Source organism: Vipera berus (assembly GCF_964194415.1).
Source record: "Vipera berus genome assembly, chromosome: 5".
NCBI lineage: Eukaryota > Metazoa > Chordata > Lepidosauria > Squamata > Viperidae > Vipera > Vipera berus.
The window spans coordinates 44,817,737-44,841,692 of NC_138207.1; the positions used below are offsets into that span (position 1 = coordinate 44,817,737).

General features: G+C 36.5%; 1 protein-coding gene across 1 annotated transcript; it reads left to right on the forward strand.

Moving 5' to 3' along the window:
- Positions 1 to 763: 763 nt before the first annotated feature.
- FAM168B (family with sequence similarity 168 member B) lies at positions 764 to 20,832 on the forward strand. Its single transcript, XM_081329813.1, has 7 exons — positions 764 to 1,049; positions 7,112 to 7,192; positions 7,816 to 7,899; positions 14,256 to 14,398; positions 14,876 to 15,053; positions 16,081 to 16,208; positions 16,313 to 20,832. Exons 2-6 carry the CDS (start codon positions 7,123 to 7,125, stop codon positions 16,191 to 16,193), a joined length of 588 nt encoding a protein of 195 aa, XP_081185939.1. The 5' UTR covers positions 764 to 1,049; positions 7,112 to 7,122; the 3' UTR covers positions 16,194 to 16,208; positions 16,313 to 20,832.
- The last annotated feature ends 3,124 nt before the right edge of the window (positions 20,833 to 23,956 follow it).

The following is a 23,956-nucleotide window of genomic DNA, read 5'->3' on the forward strand; positions in this document are numbered from 1 at the left end:
TAATCAACTTTTGTTATATAGGTGTACATTTACATTGTACAATAAATTTATATCAGTGTTCTGAATGTATATTTTTGTAGCTGATCTTCCAACAGTTAATACTACCAGCAATAAACTTATCTATTCAGCTAACTACGGATCAGTTTTACTTAAAACTTTCTGAACGAGATACTAAACCAATTACCCCTAGAGAAGTTACACCCCGGCATGTCCTTTTCATTTAAGAAGATTATATGACTTCTGTACATATTAACAACCTCCAGTCTTTTGGCCTCTTATTATAATGTGCATATCTGTGCATAAAATTATGGCCTGAATTATCGTAAACATGGGTCTAATTAATTACCCAGGAGAGAGTAACTCTCAAATCTCTAAATTTGTTATTGGTACTTTGTAGTTATGTTAAAGGAGAGTTAAAGCATATTATGAATTTGGTTAATTGTATATTATGCATAATTTTTATTTAGAATATGATTATTGTAACTATAATCCTGTATTTAGCTCTGGGAAGTGGGGGGGAAGTAGGTGGGTTTGGGGCGGGAGGGATTTGGGGATATATTGTAAAATTTTGTTTTTGTAAAACTCTTTAATAAAAAAAATCTCTAAATTTGAAGTTCTTTTGTTTTGTTTTGAAGAAAAAAAATAAAGATGACGCTGCTTCCATTCGCAATTAATGGCAAGGGCGCCAAACCCCCTCCGACCACGTGATTGGGAACCGCGTCTCTCTCTCTCTCTCTCTCTCTCCCTCCTCCCGCATGTGACAACAGTTCTTGGCTCGCCTTTGGGGGCTTCATACGTATGCGGGCATCGTCCGTCCTTTGCACACAGCCGACGAGCGGATGTGACGTTCTGGGCCGCTGGGTTGCTGCGCAGTTCTCCGGAGAAAAGAGAAGGAGAACGAGACGGCGAGGCGCGTTCGGGAAGGCTTCGTTCTTGCTGCAGCTTTCGGCGGCAGTAGCCCTCGCCCAGGCTTGGCCCCCTCCCGCCTCAGGCCCCGAGAGCGAGAGAGCGACCGCCGGGCAGGGGCCGCCGCGACCAAACGCTGTGGGGTGAGTGAGGGAGCGCCACCTCGGCCCTCCCCTTTCCCTAACCGCTGCCTGAGGGGACGGGGGGGGGCTATAGGTGGTTTTCAGGCTGGCTCCCTTTGCCGAGGGGCCCATCGCGAATGAAAGTCGACCCGAGGAGTTGCCTCCTCTGCTCCCGGCCTTCTCGCTCACCAGCTTTGCGGATGCTTGGCCGAGCTGAGGCCTCGGCGGCAGACCCCGCGTTTTGTGGGCGCCCTTGCGCTCTCGAAACGTTTCTGAGGCACCCGCTTGCCTTCACGTCTCTTGGCCTTCCAGCTCTGCAGCTCATTGTGGGTCTGCCAAGCGATGCTTGCAAAGAGTGTAGATAGACCTCGCTGTTGTTTTCCTATTCGAAGGGCTGCTGATAAAGGGTGGATTTTTTTTTGGGGGGGGGGGAGAGCAGCTTTTGATGCTAAGCTGGAAGGTGAGGTAGCAGAACAGTTACTTGGAGGTAGATTAAATTCAGATTTATTAGCCTGGGTTATTGGGAGCAATTGAATCTAATCTGTATTTCAGTGCTGACAAAAAATTACATAAGAATTAAAATAGATTTGTATTCAAATTTGTACTTAGTATGTTTGTTGAGAGTCAAAATCATGCCCTTATATGTTGGGTGTACTAAACTTGAAGTGTAGGTGCTTCAGCTCTAATCTGGCATATTTATATGGACTTTTTGAACTAGTTCATAATCATTCCAAGGTCACAGCCCAACTGCATAAAATATGTTTCTTAAGTGGAATCTCCATCTATTTTATTTCTAGTTTTTTTTATCCAGAATTTGTATCTATTCTGGTTGTATATTTGAATGACTTGCAGGAAAAAAGTGCACCTTTCTCAAAATATAGCTTGAAAACTGAAATGTTTTAATTTAGGACATCAAAATTAAAATGATGAGCAAGTTGTGTAAAATCAATTAGCACCATTGATTTTATCGTAAAACAGTGAATGAATGCATACATTCATTTATTCAGCTTCATCCATAGATATTTGTAAAGAAGAATGTATAAGTAACTGATTAGATTGCTGTAGATTGTTGGCATTTATCCTTCTATTTCCCTATCAAAATAGAAAATAAAATGAATTGTGCAGCTCATGTTTGAGTTGTTCTAATACTAATGTTAATATTAAGCTACTGGCAGTTACTAGAATTTAAAATTAAAATTAACAGTGATGGTACTAGAGAAGACATACACATGGTTTTCTCATCCAGTTGCTTGACCAATTGAAGTATAATTCAATATTATGCTTATACATTGTGCAAAACAAAAGTAATTGGCACACTGATTCGTTGTGTTGTATGATTACAGCCAGCAATAGGACAAACTTGGGCAATGCTATTTGTTTTGTGTCCTGCTCTAACAGTGGATGACTGGAAATTCTTCTACACTTTAGATTATGCCATCAAAACAGCTGTATGTCATCCTCTCCCTGGAGGGACAAAATAATGATTTTTCAAACTCAAGTTAATTTTGCCCTTAGGGAAATTAAGTCCCTGAATAAACATAATTTCTTACAAATGTATGTTATTTTTATAGCCTTATATATTAACTCTTTATTTTTTGCCAGTGAAAATGAAATGACTTGCTAAGATTGCTGAGACTATGTCTTTTTCAACTGCTTTTGTACATTACAGTTAAAGACTAGAAAGCTTCAGGATACTGGGAGGGAAAAAACCTTTCTCCCCCCTCCCTTGATTTTTTTACCAACAAATGTTCCTGCTTTGAAGTCTATTAAAATAAATCATATGTAATGCTTTTATGATAAACTTTTATTCATTTAAATAGTTTATCAGTGTTTATACACTGATGCAAACTACAAAAGAATTTGATCTTTGAAAATGAAACTTAAGCAGCCTATGGTGAATCTATAGTGATGTGGAACTATCTAAATAATAACTTTTGATTAATTATTATAAAATTTGTGGTTTTTATTTTCAGCTTCAGTTTCCACCTTAAAAATGCAGATTCACATGCTTAAGTATTATAGGGTGCAGCAGTTGGTATCTGTGCATCTAATATTGGATGCTGGATGTTTTGCTACTGTTAAACTAAAACATAATACTTAATGTGGAAAGGACCAACTAATCAGAATGGTTCTTGTGTGTAGGATTTTTTTAAAAAACCAAGCTTCCTTGCAAAGGGACCTAAATTATGGTTTTATGGCCAATAGAACAGTAATCCAAACCTTCTCCTTATTTCTGTATATAAATGTACAGAGATCATTGTAATATCTTACAGCAAGACACATTCTACACACATTCAAGGAAGATCACGACAGTTGATTCATTTGTTGTTAAAATGCAGGACACCAAAATTATTTTTATATATTTAAGTGTGAATGAGACTGGTAACTTAGTTCCAAAAGCTCCTGGGTGCCAGAGAGATAACCTACCAGAATTTGGACTGGATGGCTGCAGTGCAACTTATCATGGCCCTCTGTATTATTAAACACTTGAACAAGGTCATAGAGGTTTTTGCAGGGTTCTGTCTTGTCCTGTACAGTTTCTAATAGGACTGTGTAAAGCATTTGAAAGGAGCATCTTGGAAACTACATTGATACAAGCTAAGCATCTTTCAAAAAGGTTAAAGAAGCTATATTCTCTGGAATGATTAGAGCATTGAAGCAACTGTGTCATGTTACTGCACTCAGTGGGAAAGCTTTTAAAGCAATTGAACTGAGAATGTAGGTGCTTTAATGCTTCAAGGAGGAGTGTGCTTCACTCATGGCAACTTATTTTGCAAAGCACCTCTTAAATGTTTTGTGTAATATTTGTTTCTAAATAAATTAGCTGGGATAAGCTATGTGAATATTTTTAGTCGAATTTTATATTGTTTGTAATTGTCTAGAAAGATGTTGAATTCTTGAGCAGATGCTTAGGAATCCGTTTTTAAATACAATGAAGTTTGAAGTTATTTGCCAGCTAAAACTTCAACTAGAGAAAACATTAGTCTCTGTTAAGTTCACAGTAATTACATCAAAATTAATCAAATTATTTGTCTTTGAAAGCTATGTGAAAATTTCTGCTAATGCAACCTGGTGAATTAGATATAGTGTAGTTCCCTGATTCAGTATTAGTTTTCCTAGTTATAGTTAATTTTGTAAGGGATAATTCAGTGCGGTATTTGACTAATAAATCCCTTTCCCCTCCCCCCCCAACCTGTCCTTAGACATTAGAAGTTCTTAATATCAGCTTGGTTGGTAGCTGGTAGGAATAGACTTTTTTCCCATTAAATAGCATGACTCTACTCCAAAATAGAAGCACAGTTTGTTCCCCAAATTAGAATACAGGTGGTCTTCAACTTACAATCACAATGGAGCCCAAACTTTCTGTTGCTAAGTGGCAGTTTTTAAGTGAGTTTTTTGCCCATATTACAACCTTTCTTGCCACAATTGTTAATGAATCACTGCATTTGTTAAGTTAATAACACAGTTGTTAGTGAATCTGGCTTCCCCGTTGACTTTGTCAAGATCACAAAAGGTGATCACATGACCCCAGAAAACTACAATTATCATAAATATGAGTCAGTTGCCAAGGGTCTGAATTTTGATCACATGACCATGGAGAAGCTGCAGTGATTGTAATGTAAAAATTGGTCATACAGTTGCAAGAAAAAGTATGTGAACCCTTTAGGATTACGTGGAGTTTTGCATGAATTGGCCATAAAATGCGCTCTAAACAAGTCGCAACAATAGAAAAACACAGTCTGCTTAAAATAATACTACACAAACATTAGTTCTTGTCATGTTTTAATTGAACATAAGATGGAAACATTCACAGTGCAGGGTGGAAAAAGTATGTGAACCCCTAGCCTAATGACTTCTCCAAGAGCTAATTGGAGCCAGGAGCGAGTCAACCTTGACTCCAATCAGTGTGATGATATTGGATGTGTTGCTGACAGCTGTCCTGCCCTTTAAAAACACACACCTGTTTTGGGTTTACTGGTCTCAAGAAGCACTGTCTGATGTGAACCATGCCTCGCAGAAAAGAGCTCTCAGAAGACCTACGATCAAGAATTGTTGACTTGCATGAAGCTGGAAAGGGTTACAAAGTATCTCCAAAAGCCTTGATGTTCATGTGTCCACGGTAAGACAGACTGTCTACAAATGGAGAAAGTTTAGCATTGTTGCTACTCTCCCTAGGCGTGGTCATCCTGTAAAAATGACTGCAAGAGCACAGCACATAATGCTTAATGAGGTAAAAAAGAATCCTAGAGTGTCAGCTAAAGACCTACAGAAATCTCTGGCACATGCTAACATTTTTGTTGACACATCTACAATAAGGAAAACATTAAACAAGAATGGAGTACATGGGAGGACACCACGGAGGAAGCCATTGCTGTCCACAAAAAATATTGCAGCATGTTTGAAGTTTGCAAAAGAGCACCTGGATGTTCCACAGCACTACTGGCAAAATATACTGTGGACAGATGAAACCAAAATTGAGTTGTTTGGGAAAAACACACAACACTATGTGTGGAGAAAAAAAGGCACAGCACACCAACATCAAAACCTCATCCCCACTGTAAAACATGGCGGAGGGAGCATCATGGTTTGGGGCTGCTTTGCTGCCTCAGGGCCTGGACAGATTGTTGTCATTGATGGGAAAATGAATTCCAGAGTTTATCAGGACATTTTGTAGGAAAACATACGACCATCTGTCCGCCAACTGAAGCTCCGCAGAGGATGGGTGATGCAACAGGACAATGACCCAAAGCATACAAGTAATTCAACAAAACAGTGGCTTCAACAGAACAGAATACACCTTCTGGAGTGGCCCAGTCTGAGTCCTGACCTCAACCCAATTGAAATGCTGTGGCATGACCTTAAGAGAGCGATTCACACCAGACATCCCAAGAATATTGCTACACTGAAACAGTTTTGTGAAGAGGAGTGGTCCAAAATTACTCCAGATCGTTGTGCAGGTCTGATCTGCAACTACAGGAAACGTTTGGTTGAGGTTATTGCTGCCAAAGGAGGGTCAACCAGTTATTAAGTCCAAAGGTTCACATACTTTTTCCACCCTGCACTGTGAATGTTTCCATCTTATGTTCAATTAAAACATGACAACAGCTAATATTTGTGTAGTATTATTTTAAGCAGACTGTGTTTTTCTATTGTTGTGACTTACATGATGTTTAGAGCACATTTTATGGCCAATTCATGCAAAACTCCACATAATCCCAAAGGGTTCACTTACTTTTTCCTGCAACTGTAAGTGCCGTTGTAACTTTGAACAGTTACTAAAATGACTGTTATAAGTCAAGTACCATCTGTATTGTATTTTTTTAAATTAAAACCTATCTTCAAAATTTATAACACAAATGGATATATTACAGGGTTATATTTACAATATAGTATCCATAATCCAACTCCAAAAAAGTATTTTATAGCTATTGAAATCTTGCAGATTATAGGAATTGCTTATTCGTTGATGTGAAATGTACTTGTAAATATCTTTTGTTTGCAATTTTAAGTGTACTAATTTATGAAAATATTTAATAACATTCAGTACTTTGGACTTGGATATAGAAAGGTACTTTGGAGCATACTTGGGGCTCATGCATAAGTTCTGCAACTTACTGAAGCATTTGCATATTTTCTGTGATTGAATGGCTGCCTTCCATGCTGAAGCACAAACACAAGAAAAGGTGCTTCATGCTTGCCCAGTAAATTACTTTTTTGTTTTCAGTTACGAAGTCCTATGAAACCCAAATATTTATAACTAACCCTATATCTAAGTTGTCATGAGACAGTAAGTTCTGTTGAAATCTGAGATGGAATAAATGTCAGTCTCACAGTTGCACTGTTAGACATATTATCAGTTAATCTATTTGGTTCAATATAAAATTGTTCAAATATCACTACTACTTTCACAGTCATACCTAGTTGTGAATTACAGGATGCACTACTAGCTAGGTATTTGAATATTTTTTTCAGAGATGTGCTTTGTAATAATCTCATATTCATAGTAGAGAAGGGAACAGATTTAAATAATTCATACTGTTAAAGCATTATAGTCTACTAATTGTGTGACTTTTCCCCTTCAGTTATTGAAATCATGAATCCTGTTTATAGTCCTGGATCCTCTGGGGTACCCTTTGCAAATGCCAAAGGAATTGGGTATCCAGGTAGGCAACTTAATCCATAAAACTTTCTTGCCATTTCTTATTTATCAGACCAGATGCTATTATTATCTCAATTCTGAATTGAGTTTGCACAAATGACCTACAGACTTCCCGAACATGATAGCATCAAGATGTATTGGGACTAAGTTCCCTAAATTCCAAACCCATCTGAGAGTTCTATGTTGGAATTGTTAAATAGCTTTAAAGAAAGTATTGACTTGGGAGTGTGCCATCAACTTCTGTCCTTTTTACGTAAGGACATGAAAATTTAAAATAGTTTTGTTTATGTATATGCTGAAGTTAAAAGATGAATTTTGATCAGATTTCCCCAATGTTAGTTTCCACCAGATATATGAACCAGTTCTCATTATTCCATGGCATATCCATTGTTGGGAATTCTGAGTTGCAAGTCACAACTATGGAGAGCATCCAGCTGAACAAAGCTCTTTTTGAAAAGCATCAAAGAGCTAATTAAATAAATAGTTCAGGCATTTAAATGATGTATGACAAAATATAAGATATTACTTCATGTTATGGATTGAAATTATGTTAAATAATAGTATTAAGTTTATTGTACAGGTACAATATTGATACATCTGAAAATAATTTTCAACTGTTCCTTTCAGCTGGATTCCCAATGGGCTATGCAGCTGCTGCTCCTGCTTATTCTCCTAATATATATCCTGCAGCAAATCCAACATTCCAAACAGGTATATAGTACTACTCCACATTTCAGTAATGTAAACTTTTAAGTTATTTCCAATATTGAATATGATGATATCTGTGATAGTGTAAGAGACATATAAACACTAAGTAGCCAAATACTTTCATGCAGAATCTCTTATGTCTGAAATGTCAAACACAAAGGAGAGCAGGAAAATGTAATATGCTGGATATTTCTTCATTGGTTACATTTCTCCATCTTGTAGTTTAGAAAAGCATGGTAACTCTCAGAGGGTTAAGCATTGTGCTTAATGTGTAAGTGGGATTTGAATCCCCAAATTATTTGTTAGAAAGGGTATTGCCTTCAGAGTAGCTTTTTCACTACGTTTTTGATAATAGGAACATACAGTCCATTTTCATTCAGTCCATTTCTTTGTCATGATATGGAAAGAGCAGTTTAAAACTGAGAAGGGATGGAGCGCCTTGTTATATTAGCCCTCTTTTTTTACAATTATAGAACGTTAAAGACAAGATTTTGTGTTGAGTTGAAGTTCCCATTGGGCATTATATTTAAGTTCTGACAAGTCCTTTAGGCAATGATGTCAGGAACAGGATTGGACTTTAAGGCGGGTTATATCCTTGTTCCCATCCAAAGTACCCAGTTGTCATATCAGTGCAGGCTAAACTAAGACCATCTCCATAGAAACATTCCTTCATCAAACCAGAGATACTTTAAGATAATCTTACCTTGAGAGCCATTTTGCCCTCAATACACATTCACCATTATTTCTTAGGCTTAGTATGACAGCCACAGATTGCTATGATTCACAAGTACACAATGGCAAAGAACAAGGAGGAATCATCTTGGAAAAGGTGGATTTTACTGGAAGCCCTAGGAGTTGAATGGAATGACTAGAATAATCTGAACTTTTTAGTCCTCTTTTTTGTCTCATAAGATCAAAGCTTGGCCATTATCAGGAAGAAAGCAGTGCAGGTTTTTCTTCCTGTATATGTTGATATATAAACTTTCTTCCTCTAAGTTTGAGAATTCCTGATGATTGTTCAAGGAATTAGTACATTAAGGGAGTTCGGAGTTTAGTTGTGAATTAGGATGTATCTGGTCTATCTGCATCATGAACTGAATTCTGTTCCACTTACTGGTGGTCTCAAATAGTTTATTGAGATAATGGTATAGAACTACCCATTGTGGTTTTAAAATAGTGTAACATTGTATTGATGGAAAACAAATGTAAATTGAAAACCAGGTCACCCCAAAGGGAAGGGTAGATACACTAACATGCATACTTCCCCACTTTGTCAATGAAGTTACAGTTAACCTTAATTCTGGAAATTTCTGCTTCTATGTATATATGCATGTTTTCAAGTGTATCTCAGAAATTTGTATGTGATTCCAGGATAAATGTTACATTAATAACATCCAATAAAAATTACCTGTTTATGAAGTACAGTGCTCTGTTTACAAAATTAATTTCTGGAGAACAGAAGTGCCAGATAACTAGAAAAAGGCTAATGTTGTCATTCTTCAAAAATGAGAATATATATAATAATTGACTCTTGGTCTGAATTGATACCTGAAAAAAATATGAGAACAACTGGTAAAGAAATTATCTACAAACATCTTAAAAACAATTGAAGGATTTTTCATGCACAGGTATTAGTACTTGTACTTGCCAGAGTAATTGATCTGATAAATTTAAATAGATTGTCTGAATATTGTAGTCATTATATATCTTAACTTCAGCAAAACATTTGACAGTACGCCATGACGCTCTGATAAACAAGCTAATTGTGAACTGTAAGGTATGACAAGTGTATAGAACTAACTGGAAAAACATAGAATGTTCCTCAATAATTCTGCATCAGAGTGGACTAGATAATTAATTGCACAGGGTCGAATCTAGTGCTGTAGAAACTTTATTAATTAACCATATCATATATAAAACTGATACAAAAATACAAAAAAATGCATAGAAAATAAACGCTTTCATAATGTTATCACCCCTATAATTAACTCCAGTCTGATCTGGATATTTTCTCTTGTTCATAATGGCCTTTGAAATGAAGACTGCAGTCTTATTAGTGTTTCCTGCAATAAATAACATGTTTCCCCGAAAATAAGACTTAACCAGAAAATAAGCCCTAGCATGATTTTTCAGGATGCTCATAATATAAGCCCACCCCCAAAATAAGCCCCAGTTAAGATTATCAACCAGAAGGCTGCATCTACTACCATATTGCCCCGAATATAAGCCCTAACCAGAAAATAAGCCCTAATGTGTCTTTTGGAGCAAAAATTCATATAAGACCTGTTCTTATTTTGGGGAAAACACAGTGTTATTGTTTCTCCTAGGTCAGGGGAGAGCATAGCTGACTCAGGAATTCTGGGAGTTGAAGTCCATGTATCATAAAAGAGCCGAGGTTGCCTACCCCTGTCCTAGGTGCTCCAATATTTTTTTGTTTTTAAATAGGAATCTAAGTACACAACAGACACAGTTTGCAGTCAACAAGAATGTATCCAGTGTCTTCAATGGCTGGTGCTCCACAAATGCAGTGTCTTTTTTTAAGTGGGACTCCATGAAATCTCCCATGTCTGATGGAGTTCAGTTGTTTAAACTGAGCTCTAGAGAGAAAGCTCTTCTGAAATGTTGAGACATGTAACATTTTTCTAACCAAGAGGCTGATTTGTATTGAATCAGCCACTTCAAAGATGTGACACATTTAAGTATTGCAGCCATATCAATAACTCTTTGTTTGAAAGCTTCCTTGGGCTTTAGATCTGATTTGACTAGGATATTGAAAGATTACATTTGAAAATTGGGTGTGGTTGAGGTAGAAAGTATGGTTATCAACTTAGGTAACACAAAATAGGTACAGTAGGTAATATATAATAGGGAAAAAATCAGGAATAGTTTGATAGGAAAGAAAATGGGCTAGAAATAATAGGATGTAATAGACACAAAGTTCTTCACCTAGGAAAAAGAAGATATATGATAGGAAAGTACTTTGATGATAATGCTTATAAAAATTGCAATTGTTCATTTATAAATATGAATCTGTAGGGGTTTTTTTACTGCAAAGAAGACAAATGCAGTTTTAAAGTATATTAGTACTGGTAGTTTCTGAATCAGAGGAAGTAATAGTTGTACTTTATTCTTCTTTGGTCAGGCCCCCAATTTGAGTATTGTGTCCAGTTCTGATTACTGCATATTAAAGAGGATTCAGACAAACTGGAACAGTCTCAGAAGAGCAACGCGGATGATCAGGGGACAAGAAACTAAGTCCCATGAAGAGAGATTGAAGAAATTGGGAATGTTTAGCCTTGAGAAATGAAGACACAGGGGGGGGGCATAATATTATTCTTCAAATACCTGAGAGGATGTGATACTGAAGAAGATAAAGACTGTTCTCCGATATTCCAGAGCTCAGGATGCTTAATAATGGATTTAAGTTACAGGAAGGCAGATTCTGATTCAGTATTCAATCCAAAAAAAATTGTAACAGTAAAAGCAATTCAACAATGTCATTATTTGTACCTTCTGCAGTAAGAGCAGTTCAGTGTTACACTGTAAGCACCTCCAGGTTGGTGGTATGTGTGCAACAGTATATTGGGTCACAAATTAGTTTCTAGATTAAATCTCCTAATTTGCATGGAATAGTGTGACCATGCTTGGGGTAAAGCTGGGCCTTGGTTGTGTTGGTGGCATGTTATTCAAAATATGCCAGAACTGACTGTCCACATTAGTAACAGAGAACTTGGTTTTCACACAGATCTGACTAAGTAAAATAATACAGCCTTCTCTATATTATTCACTAAAAATTTCATGTGAAAACCTTGATTGTCCAAAGCTATATTAACTGGCAGAGATCTATATGGGGCCATTTGGTGATGACCATGGTACATAGAATATTGTAATTTAGAACATTAGAAGAGTGAACGCTTAAGAACAAGAAGGTAATAGAATGGAAGGGAGGAACGTTACATGTCTGTATACTAAGAAAAGATGCAATAGGTTTGAATGAAGATAATCTAAATACACGAAGGAAAGTACAATTAGTCCTCTTATTGACGGCGACTGTTCAAAGTTACAATAGCGCTGAAAAAAGAGTTTTACGATCAGTCCTCCAAATTGTGAATATCACAAAGTCCCCACCTCGCACAATCATGATCACCATCACCATTTGACAACTGGTGTGCATTTATAAGAGTTGCAGTGTCCCACAATCAAGTGATTGCCATGTGGGTGAGAAAAAATGCATGTAAGAAAATTATGGCTGAAAAAAAAGTGAGGATGAAAGAAATACATCGTATAATATATATAAGGGATGGTTAAGATGAAAATAGGGAGACAAAAGGAAGCACAATTTTGATGAAAGCAAAAAGATTTGGTTTTGCACAAAAGGGCTGCACAAAGAAACTTCAGCAATGAAACAGGTGAAGGAATGCCAGTTATTTTAGAGCTTTTTGTGGGAATTATAGTGATATGTTGAGCAATATATAAATGAATATTTTTAATTCTTAATGCCCAAGAAAAAAAATGATGAAGAGAATGTCCCAACTGCTGTAATTGAAATTGAAAAATGGTAATACTGCAAGTGTAGAAAATAAATCTAAAGAAAGGTTAAAATACGTAGTTTAAAGCTAGTTGAAAGAAAGGAAAAGGAAAGGGAAGAAACTGAATGATGAACTAAGTGGACAAACAGTATTTAGGTACTATAGAAAGAACTACATTCAGTAGGTAAGCAATTTATGATCTAGGTTTAAAAACACCCACAGTCAGCAAGGAATGTTTCCAATCATTTGACCTTTAACAGCTTTGTTCTTTCTAATTTATATCAGATGTTCCTATATCCATTCTGAATCAGTTTCTAGACTTCAAATCTATACTAGAATGTTCCAAAATAAACTATAAATCTAATTTCAACCATAATTTAACCCACAGTAGTAGAGATAGTCCTAGGTTAACAACCACTCCTTTAGCAGCAGTTCTAAGTTACAGTGGTGCTGAATGAAGGTGGCTATGATTGTTTCTTGAAGTTCCAGTTGTCCCAGCACCCCAGTGATAAAGTAATGTGATCATGATCTGGACTTTTGGCAACTGGCTCTCACTTAGGACAGTTGTGTCCTGCATTCATGTAATCACAATTTGCAATTTTTCCTGCCAATTTCTACAAGCAAGTCAATGGGGAAGGCCAGAATCACTTAGGCAAGTTTGGCCAGCTGGTGCACATTCCCCAGCTCCTTTAATTTGCTCTGGCCACCTGCACACCCATGAGCAGTTGTTATGATCACATCATACCTCCCCAGCCACTCGTGTACCCCCTGAGCCTCACTGACCTTACACCCTCCCCATGCCACCCTCCCTGAGATGACACTCTTCCATCACCACACACCCTCCCCAAGCCTCACAGCACTCCTGCCACACCTCCCCAGTAACACACACACCCTCTCCTACCCAGCAGCAACCATCCCAAGCCCTACTGCATTTGTGCCACGCCTTCCTGGTCACAAATGCATTCTCTCACTCCCTCTCCCATTCAGCAGCCACTTATCTGTCTGCTGATTTGGTTGCAAGCCACCTGGGACTTGTAACTTTCTGCTAGCTTCCCCACTAACTTGGTTGTTAGAAACCAGCAGGATGTTGCAGGGAGATGCTTACTTGACACCCCAGGATCCTCACTAACAACAAAAGCAGGAATTGTTGCTACTAAGCAATGTGGTCATGTGACATTGCTCTTTATGACTGGATCACTTAGCAATGGGAATTCCAGTCCCAAAAGCCCTTGTAACTGGAGGACTACCTGTAAATACTTTTTATCAAATTTTTTAATTGCAATAATCCAGAATTTATGACAATAGTAGTAATGTAGAATGTAGTTTTATGCCATAACATACTATGCATTTTGTGAACATCCCAGAGTCATTGAGAGTCGGGCAACATACAAATTGATGAATAAATGATAAGAAACATTACTTTTTACATTGTGCTCATTATTTTGTTTTTCTAAATATTAAACAGTACTTTTTTAACTATTCTTGATCATTGCACATATTTTAATGTTCTATTTGTCCTTATAGAGATTCCATCTCTGGGCATGAGGGCTGAGCCTGCAGGATGATTATACTGATTGTAGGGTTTTTAACTTTGGCTGCCAATTTATATTTATTTTAATATTGTGTTTTTAACTGTTGTTAGCTGCCCACAATTGTCGTGTTGAAATATGGGTAGTCATTTAAATAAATAAATAATACTTTGTGGTGGGCAGCAATTTCTTCCTATTTTAATTAGGGGAAAAATGGATCATGCTGTTTCTCATTGTTTAATAATATGAATATTGCAAATTATTGAAACACAACTTGACACTTGGCTATCTTTTAATATAGGTTATACACCAGGCACACCATATAAAGTCTCTTGCTCACCTACCAGTGGTACAGTGCCTCCTTATTCTTCATCTCCCAATCCTTACCAAACTGCAGTATACCCAGTTCGAAGTGCCTATCCACAGCAGAATCCATATGCACAGGTAAAAAGAGTTCTTTGAGTTAATTATATAACAAGTGGAACTGTTGTCATTTTCTAGATTCTTAGTGCTGTGATGGTTTGGGGTGGGGGTTTAATCATTAATCATTTGTATATTATAAATCAGAATTTTAGTGAATTCTGGCTTATAGTTGATAATCTGCCTTCAAAACAACATGATTGTTGGCTTCTTGTTTCTGGGTTGTTTAGAGATACAAGCCAGCAATTCTGATTAACATGCTTCTGCTTCCCAATTAGTTCAGATTGATTGAGCAGTTAATTAGGAATAGTTTTGAGAGAACTGAAAACTCATTATTACTGATGTACAGTAATCAGTTCTTTTTTTTCCTTTTTGAAGGGCCCGACTCATACCTGATGTGTATAAATAAAATAATGGCATTTCCTTGAAACCATGTGGCCTTTTAATATGTATCAGTAGTACTGGAAAGAATTTTAGTAAACCAATCATTTTTTTCAACAGCAAGGCACTTACTACACACAGCCTTTATATGCAGCACCACCCCACGTAATCCATCACACTACAGTTGTGCAGCCCAATGGAATGCCTGCAACTATGTATCCAGCACCAATTCCACCTCCCAGAGGAAATGGTGTCACCATGGGAATGGTGGCTGGGACCACAATGGCAATGTCTGCAGGTATGTGAATTTTCTTTCATTCCAACAGTCTGTGATGTATTGGTGTTTTAGAGCAGTTGATACTCATTAGTGTGGCCAGTTCGGTGCTACATTTAAATTCTCAGACAACCACTGAGCATAATCTCTTTGGCACATAGCACTAACATTCTTGATTCTTGTAACTAATAATCTTTCATCTATCAAACACAGTTTAAAATGCAGGCCCTTCTGTGACAGCCTCACAAGTCAATTGTATACAAAGTACTGGTAGTTACTTAACAACAGTTTGTTTAGTGACCATTCAAAGTTACAGAGGCGCTGAAAAAAGTGACTTATGACTGTTTTTCACACATAGAACAATTGCAGCATTCCCATGGTCAAATGATCAAAATTCAGATGCTTGGCAACTAACTCATATTTATGATGGCTGTAATGTTCCCGGATCATGTGATCACCTTTTGTGACCTTCTGACAAGCAAAGTCAATGGAGAGGCCAGATTCACTTAACAATGGGTTACTGACTTAACAACTGCAGTGATTAGCTTAACAACTGGCAAGAAACATCATAAAATGGGGCAAAACTCACTTAACTGTCACTTAGCAACAGAAATTTTGAGCTCAATTATGGTCATAAATGGAAGACTACCTGTATTCTGATTTGTAGAAATTTTGGGCTCAATTATGGTCATAAATGGAAGACTACCTGTATTCTGATTTGTAGAATATTTATTAGTTGTCTGTCAAAGTGCAGAGAGAACCTTTAACATGGTAATGCAAGAAGTTAATTTAATTCTGTGCCATGTCTTAATATAATTTTAATTGGGAATTCTGGGACTTAGAGTCCTAAAATATTTCGAAGACATAGGCTGTATAAGACTGATACAAAATGCTGGGGAAACAAAAACAGGATGGCAGAGTTTGCAAACATAATTTCTTTAATTTCTGTAACAGAAATTCTGGTGACTGTGCCAACTTCAAAATTACTTATAAATCTCAAAGAGTGTTAATTATGAAGCAATTAAGTGTGGAAATATTTTTGTCTCCCCAGGTACCTTGTTGACAACACATTCCCCAACTCCCGTAGCCCCCCACCCAGTTACAATGCCCACTTATCGAGCTCCAGGAACTCCAACCTATAGTTATGTGCCCCCACAGTGGTGATCACCATTACCCAGTGTAAGTATTCATGTATTTATTGCTGTAGTGATTTCGCCAGTGTAGGACTATCAAAAGTCAGACTGGATGTTTAGCTCTCTTTTTTTGCCTCCTTTTGAATGCAGATTTGAAGATGGGAGATATGCAATCAAGTAATTGAGGTTTAAAAGTTGGTGCTGAAGCCTTCATGCCTCCAACCAGGACTTGTTTCTTCTGAATGCTTGCAATCCTTTGCTAAACACTAATTCCACTGAAGACTTCCCAGTGCTGCATATCTTACATCTTGGAACTCCAGCAGTTAGTCTTAAAGCAAATCCTGTTTCGTGGACTGTCTTGCAATTTTTAGCTAATTATAATGATTAAAGGGAGTATAAATTTATTGATTCATATCTAGTTGAATGCATGTCTAAAACTCGCAAAGCTTGCTCAACCTACCTGCTCTGACTGATGCAAAAATTGTCATATGCAAAACCCAAAGGAGCCGAAAAGTATTTTACAGTTTATATCACTAATGCACTGTTGTAATGTTTGCAGGGTCTTAAAGAGGTAGAATTGTGACAGTGATTTATTTTTCATCATTCTAATTAGCAAGTGTGTTAACCTTTTAAGGCACCAGGTAAAGGGAGAAAAAAATGGTGGTATTTTTCTTTCCGGTTCAGTGATTGGAAAATGATTTTGTAGAAGTCTTGCAAAAGGAACCATTTGTTATTTGTAAGTTCTTTCCATTTCCACATTTTGGATTCAGTGTTACTATAGACATTCTCAAGGACAAAAACATATTACAGGAAAAATATGGTTAAAAGTCTTGCTATTTAAATCGTTAATCATCATTGGAATGTTTAGTGGAAAATCATCCACATAATGATTTACCTCCTAAGAACAGTCTTAAGTGATTGATGTCAATGATTTCCACACTGCTGTAAAATAGAATTTTGTTCAGGTCCACCCTTCCAACAAAAATGGGCTGATCTTGGCCAGATTGATAGTTTGAGCAGCTTTCTTTTGTAAAAGCATAGTCATATCAATATTTCAATAGAAAAGAATTCAACATATTCTGAAGAAAAATGTCCTTTTTATATATATATAAGGGGAACAAACTAATTAAATCATTTTATTGACTTATTTTCCTTGCAGCATGGATATGAACTAAGTATGGAAGCAATTGTTAGAATATACCTAAAAAGTAGGACTAAATTCAAAAGTGATCAAGTACAAAGATTCTTATTGGTAATATTCTTTTGGCATAATCTTGGGCATATACTTTTTTACCTCCTAAATTGCATTTGGAAAAATTGAAATTAAAACAGATGCAGTATTTCATTGCAGCGAACCACTTCTGAACTCCTTACCTGCAGCTTTGAATCTTTTAGAAGTACCTCAGTCAATGCTGTGGCGATATAGGGCTAGTCTTGGAACCAGTTTGTGCACCAAAATTATTATGGGATTTTTAAATTTTTATTTTAGCTTTTAATTTCAGTGCTAAAAGCAATCAAGGGCTTTCTTTGAATTGGCACCAATTATTACTCCCAGTATTTCCTCTCTGCAATAAATAGTGTAGTCAAAGGTTAAAATGTTCCCTTTTAAACTTAACATTTGTAGATTAGTTTATAGTATTGGTAAAATATTTGCAAGTTGTTGGTGTTTTTTAATGGTGAGACTGAGCATCCCAACTTTGGGATGATAAGTTTTTAAATCAGATATTACAACTACTTAATATGTAGCTTGGAAACTGATTTTAGTACTACCATCCTATTTTTTCCTCTGGGGCAAGAATCTTGTGTGCCTCAATTCCCTTTGAAACAGCTTTTACGATGTTTGAACAATAACATGCTCTTTTGTTTTACATAAAATGTATTTTCTTTGGATCATTATATAACATCTTTATCCAAATGCCAGTGACACAACATAATTGTATGTATTCTTACATTTTAAACTTGAGCACTTATTGCAGCCAAGAAAGTTCTGTATCCATAGAACAAGCAAATTCTTTCTTTCTTGCCATTTGGGTCTGCTTAGCTATTCCATTTGTGACCTTGTCATCATTCTGAAGAGTGCTCCTTAAACTTATTGATTATTCAGTATGGAGACTTAGCCAGTGTAGCAGGCTTTTAAAGTTAAATGTTTCTTGCCACATTATCACAGATTTGAGTTTTGAAAAATAGTTTTGCCAGGGACATGTTGAAAATAAAAGCTTATCTCTATATAAATGTCCTGATGTCTGTAGCCAGTGCAGCACTTTGTATATGGTAAAGATAAATTGTACTTGATTTTCCTCAAGTTTCAGTTTCCAAATACTTCCTTGGTTGTTGTTTTTTTTAAAATACAGTGATAGTAACAGCTTTTAGGGTAATCAGACTTTGAGCACTTTTTTCTGAGTTGTGTTGTGGGATTCATCTGCAATGGAGGAATAGTACTATGCTGTCTGTTGAGGAATAGTACTTCTTGCAAAAATTACTGCACCTTCCAGAATTTGGGGGGAGGGGGCAATGATATTTTCTTGGAGATAAGTCCATATCTCCGATAGCGTCAGTAGGAAAGTAACCAAAAGCACAGTGATGAGAGGATGTATATAGCTTGGTATATTGTTGCAAATAATTAAAAAAGCATGACTATGAAACAAAGTTTGTACTTCAAATGGATGTACTAGACAGGATATTGTGGATTTTTTTTTCTCCTTCTGGTTGTTAGTTCCCTGGTTAGAATTCCTATATGGGAGGGTGACTGAGTGAGGTAAAGCCTCTAATTCTTAGTATGTAGCTGCGTTGAAACTCTTCCTTCAAAGGAGGTTGATGCAGCAGAGACAAGGCTCCAATCAAGCTGCTTTCAAACAAATGCAGCCTCTAGAGGGGAATACAGTAACATATTACAGCAATAAAAGAGAAAACAAAAGATCTGAGTTTGATTTCAAAGGCTATGTTTTAAATAATACTGAAGGCATTGTTTAGGAGACATTTTCAAACTAGATAACACAATATTTGTAATGTCTTTTTTTTTTTTGAAAATAGCAAAATAGAAAAATTCTACTTTATATTTGGCCAAGAAATACTTGTAGATGTAATCAGTGGTATTAATGCTAACCAACTGACATGAAACTGAATCTCCCATTTTTAATTGAGGTAATAAATGTATAACTAAAATATTATTGTAGACATACAGTGAAATACTCTGAGAAGCTCATACATTACCACAAAATGTGTCTTGATGCCACGATGGAGATAATGGAGGGAAGAAGTTTTGCTTTATTTGGATTCCTGAAATGTAACCCAGTGAGAGCAGAGTTTTTAATCTGTCACGACTAAAACTTGGCACAGATTCCATATAGTCAATATTCCATGACCATTGCAAAGTAATTTTAACTTCAGTGGAAAATTTTGAATTTATTAGGGAAAACCTTTTATTCCTATGTGTTTCTAGTGAGCATTCTTATCGCTTGGTTTTGGCATTATAAAACTAAGTTAATTTTGTTCCAGTCAAAATGCAGGGAAGCAAAACATTTTCAACTAGTTTGTATTACATTGTTGTGTTGATTCTATGAAGCAAACACCCAACACTAGGTCTGTTCTGGGGCAAGAAAAAAAATAGATATTGATAATCATTTTCTGACAGTGAAGGTTAATACTGCATTCTGCATTAGGTGGTTTGCTAATTTAGTACTTTCCCTTTCTGCCTCTGCCTGCAAACACTGAGCCCCAATCTAGATATCACTTTGTGATTTGCTTTTAACCAGTGCAGTGTTTGTTTGCACTTGGCCTTCCCTCTCAACTTTTTCCTCTGTAGTCATTCTCAGTATATCTAACAATCCCATCCATGTGGAATAATAACAAAAGGGAGACAGCAGGGCAGCAAGGGAGCTGCATTTATATTAAACATCTAATTCTTATTCAACCTGTCAGTAGAGATTGAAAGACAGCAAGTGACAAGTAACTTTGGGATTGTATTATCCTTGAATTTTCTCTTCAGCCTACCGAAGACATTGGTATTTAGGAGATACTGAGGTAGCTATTTTAAATGAAATGGGCACTCTTTCTAAAATGACATGGAGCTATTTGAGCATCCCAATATCAGGAGCCAACATGCCAAGATAGTCTGAACAGTTTGACTTCCAATTCTCTGTCATCAGTATCTGTATGACTTTTTCTAATCTGATATGACTTTTGAGCACTTAGCAAGCAAACTGTGGAAGTTTCACTTAGCTTGCTGCTGTACAAACTTGTTTTTAGTAGAATGGATTTGTTAGTGGGATTTTATTGTAGTGCTATTATTGGCTGCCCTTGTGGGGTGAAAAGGGGAGTGCATGCAACAGAAGTGCAAGAGGCCCCAGTAATAGTGTTGTTATGAAATAGGCACAGGTTTCCTTTTTATATAACTTTTTTTTTAAAAAAAGAAACTGTCTTAAAACAGTTGTATTGGTACTTTTTCCCAAGTTTAGGTCAATGTTGTCTTCCAGAAGTTTAAAGCATCACATCTTTTGCATCAACACATAGGAGTGGCAATTCCATTCTGAGCCAATTGTGTAAAATTCATTTCTATTATACAATCGAATGAGTAGATGAGCTCAAGAGTTAAATTCTTAAAAGCACGTTTATGTAACAGGAATTGTTATGTATTAATACTTCAGTTTTCAATAAAGATTGACTGTGTTGCTTATTGTTTTTTTCTTTTGCAACTACAATCCTCAAAAATATGTTGTTACATTTAAATGCTGTTTAGGCCTTTCAATATGCACTGTGCTAGAAACTGTTCATCCCTGACAAATAGGCAATCTGGCACATTCTACAAATTGTGGATCACAATTGTCATCGGTCTCAGCCAGCAAAGCTATTAATAGTGGATTGTGGGAATTGTGATTTAAAACATCTGAAGGAATTCACATTACCTGCCTCTAATTTACTAAGGAACAGTAGTTTCATTCACATCTTACATAGGCCGGATGCATCATCCAGAAGCCTTGCCCACCCATTGCCGGCAATGGCAAAACTGTCCTGATACATTGCGCAGTGTCACGTGATGTCACGAGTTTGACATGTCTGTCTTACACCATAAAATTATAAAACAATTTGCAGGTTTCAATGAAAGAAAAACATTAAAGTGAGATTAGCAGGTTTTTTCCTTTCTTGGCAATAAATTTCACATACTTTTAGAGAATTGAAATTTTACCATGTTTAATGAAAGTTGGGAGGGAGATTGATATTAGAAGGAATAATTTAGGTCAGTAAATTCAACTGCCTATTCAGGGTAGGGATTTAAATTAGCATTCCAGAAAAATGCCTACCTAACCACTGAAATACATACTAGAACCCACCACCCTCCAGGTAATTGATTCTTGTCAAATGAAAACTTTTTCTAACAATCTGCCTTCCTGTAACTTACATCTGTTTCGTGCCATGCACTCTCTAATGAGAATTCAGAGTTCATGTCACTTGTGACATTTATCTAGTTTATATAGCTGCTCATCTCACAAAGAAGTGACTGGGGCGGGGTACAATAGATATTTGGAAAATGCCACTGTCAACTTCTCAAGGCTGTACACATCCAGCTCTTTCAGCCTCTTCATAGGGTTTAATTTCATCATCTTTCCCTGAACCTGTTCTGATTTCTCTGAATCCTTAAATGTGTGAGGCCTAGAATTCAAGGCAAAGCCTGCTCAAAGCCAAGTAGAGTGACCAATTATTTGCCACACTCCTTATTTGATGCAAATAATGCTATTTAGAAGAATGTGAGGTGAAACAGGTGACAAAGCACTAAGCAACAAAAAGAATTAATGATTTTATTTCACCTTTCTTCAAGTCTGATTACTATTATATAGAACAGTTTATAGCCTTGCCTGTGTTGCAATTACAGTACCACTGGACCCCAAATTTAGGTTGTAGACTTTGGTGTAGGCCACGGGTGCCAAACTCGCCACATCACATGACACAGTGGTGGGATTCAAATATGTGAACAACCGGTTTTCTGGATGCCACTTCCAGAAGTCCATTCTAGGCCTGGGCAACAGAAAATTAGCTACCGGTTCTGCTGAAGTGCGAACTGGCTGAATCCCACCACTGCGTGTCGCAATGTATCATGACTTTTTTTGCATTGTCAGAATGGGTGGGCACAGCCTCAGCATGATGCAACTGGCCCACGGGCTCGCAGTTTGACACCCCTGGTGCAGGCTAAAACTAGTTTCATACAGTATTGCATCATTTCATGAAATGCTTTGAAATATGACAAATGCTTTCAACTAAAACAATTTGTACATTGCAGCCTCTAATAAGTCATTCTAGAGAATTTTTTTCAGTTAGATCTTTTGCAGACAATATGGAGAACTGATATATATATACTTTATCCTATTTTTGTTAATGATTTCTGAAGAATACTGTTCTTTCCTAATTAAGGAGTATATGTTTTCCCCTTTTCCTGCAAGAGATAATTTGCAAATTCATTTATCTAATAGTCAAAATTATCCAAATAAAACAAATTCTTTCCATTTAAATGAAAGAAAGAGCGTTAAGTTCTGTAATCTGGCCTATTTCCAGATAATCTCAGAACAATGTTTATGGCTGTATACATATGCTAGCTTTTTTAAAACAAAATTGTGAAATTGTAGTATTGTTAAAATATGCCATTCAATTTGTCAAAGTCTCAGCTGACTCAGACTTTCATTTGTTATTCCTCTCAATTATTGTAGAAGCAACCAATGACCTTTGAGGTTTTAAATGTAACCATATAAATATAAAAATACCTTGGGCCATGACACTAGCAACACTGCCAGCTTTCTTTTACTACTTGCTGTATTCTTGAGTGATTAAACTGCTACCTTATAATATCTTTATAAAAAAAACCTCAAGCAAGTGCATAGATGTTATCTCTCCCACATCACAGTTTAATTAGCTTTATGCTTCATTATATCATTCTAACCAGAATGACCACTTTTAGGTTTTGGAAAACTGGAATGTTTTGTTACAGACTACAGTTCCTAATTTCCAGATAGCAGTAGGTTCAGGCAACCTGGAAAGTCTCAAAGAATGGTTAAAACATCTGATGTGTGTTTGTGGCATATGTGCCTACTGAACGAGCTTTCAAGCTAAGCATATTGTGTTAGCATTGCAGCAGGACACAGCACTTGTCTGAAGGTAGCTAATGTTAAAAAATATTAGTAAACCTCAGACCCGATTATTTGAGGTGGGGGATGGAAGGAATTCCAGGACTGTAGATTGGATTGGAAAGCTGAAAAGTTACCCTAGAAGACAGTGGTGATCCCTTTCTGCATTCAGGCAAGAAAACAATATGATTGTGTCTATGTGGTTATGACAATTGAGTGTTAATTCAAAGACAAAATATCTGGCCATTATCTGCAATTTTCCCTGATCATTGTGAATCTATTGAAATTGTATTCTGATGTATGTATTCATACACTAACACAAGAGTGAGTGACCTGCATAATTAACATGATTGCTATTTGAGACTCAGCATGACCAGATGTTAATTTATTCTTATATTATTTTTAAGGTAAAAGATGAGCTTTGACGGCCTAGAAACTTTGGGTATATGCTTCTGTTATCCTACCCTTTGTTTGGTTTTCTTGGGAATGAAACTACAATTTCAATATGTAGAACTACAGATACATAATGATACATACTAAACAAGGATGCACCCAGTATGAAATAAAAACTGCTGATTGCTCCAAGGCAAACTACTACTTGTTCATTTAAGGGTAATCAAATGCAGAGGACATGCTTATTGGGTTACAAGACATTTTTGAATAAGAAAAAAAGACACAGAGTGAA

What these genes read in the sequence shown, in the direction of transcription:
- FAM168B (XM_081329813.1), top strand. Translation starts at nt 7,123, where the DNA reads ATGAATCCTGTTTATAGTCCTGGATCCTCTGGGGTACCCTTTGCAAAT. An exon ending in AGCAGAATCCATATGCACAG is followed by an intron (nt 14,399 to 14,875) that starts GTAAAAAGAGTT and finishes TTTTTTCAACAG; the next exon opens with CAAGGCACTTACTACACACA. An exon ending in CACAATGGCAATGTCTGCAG is followed by an intron (nt 15,054 to 16,080) that starts GTATGTGAATTT and finishes TTGTCTCCCCAG; the next exon opens with GTACCTTGTTGACAACACAT.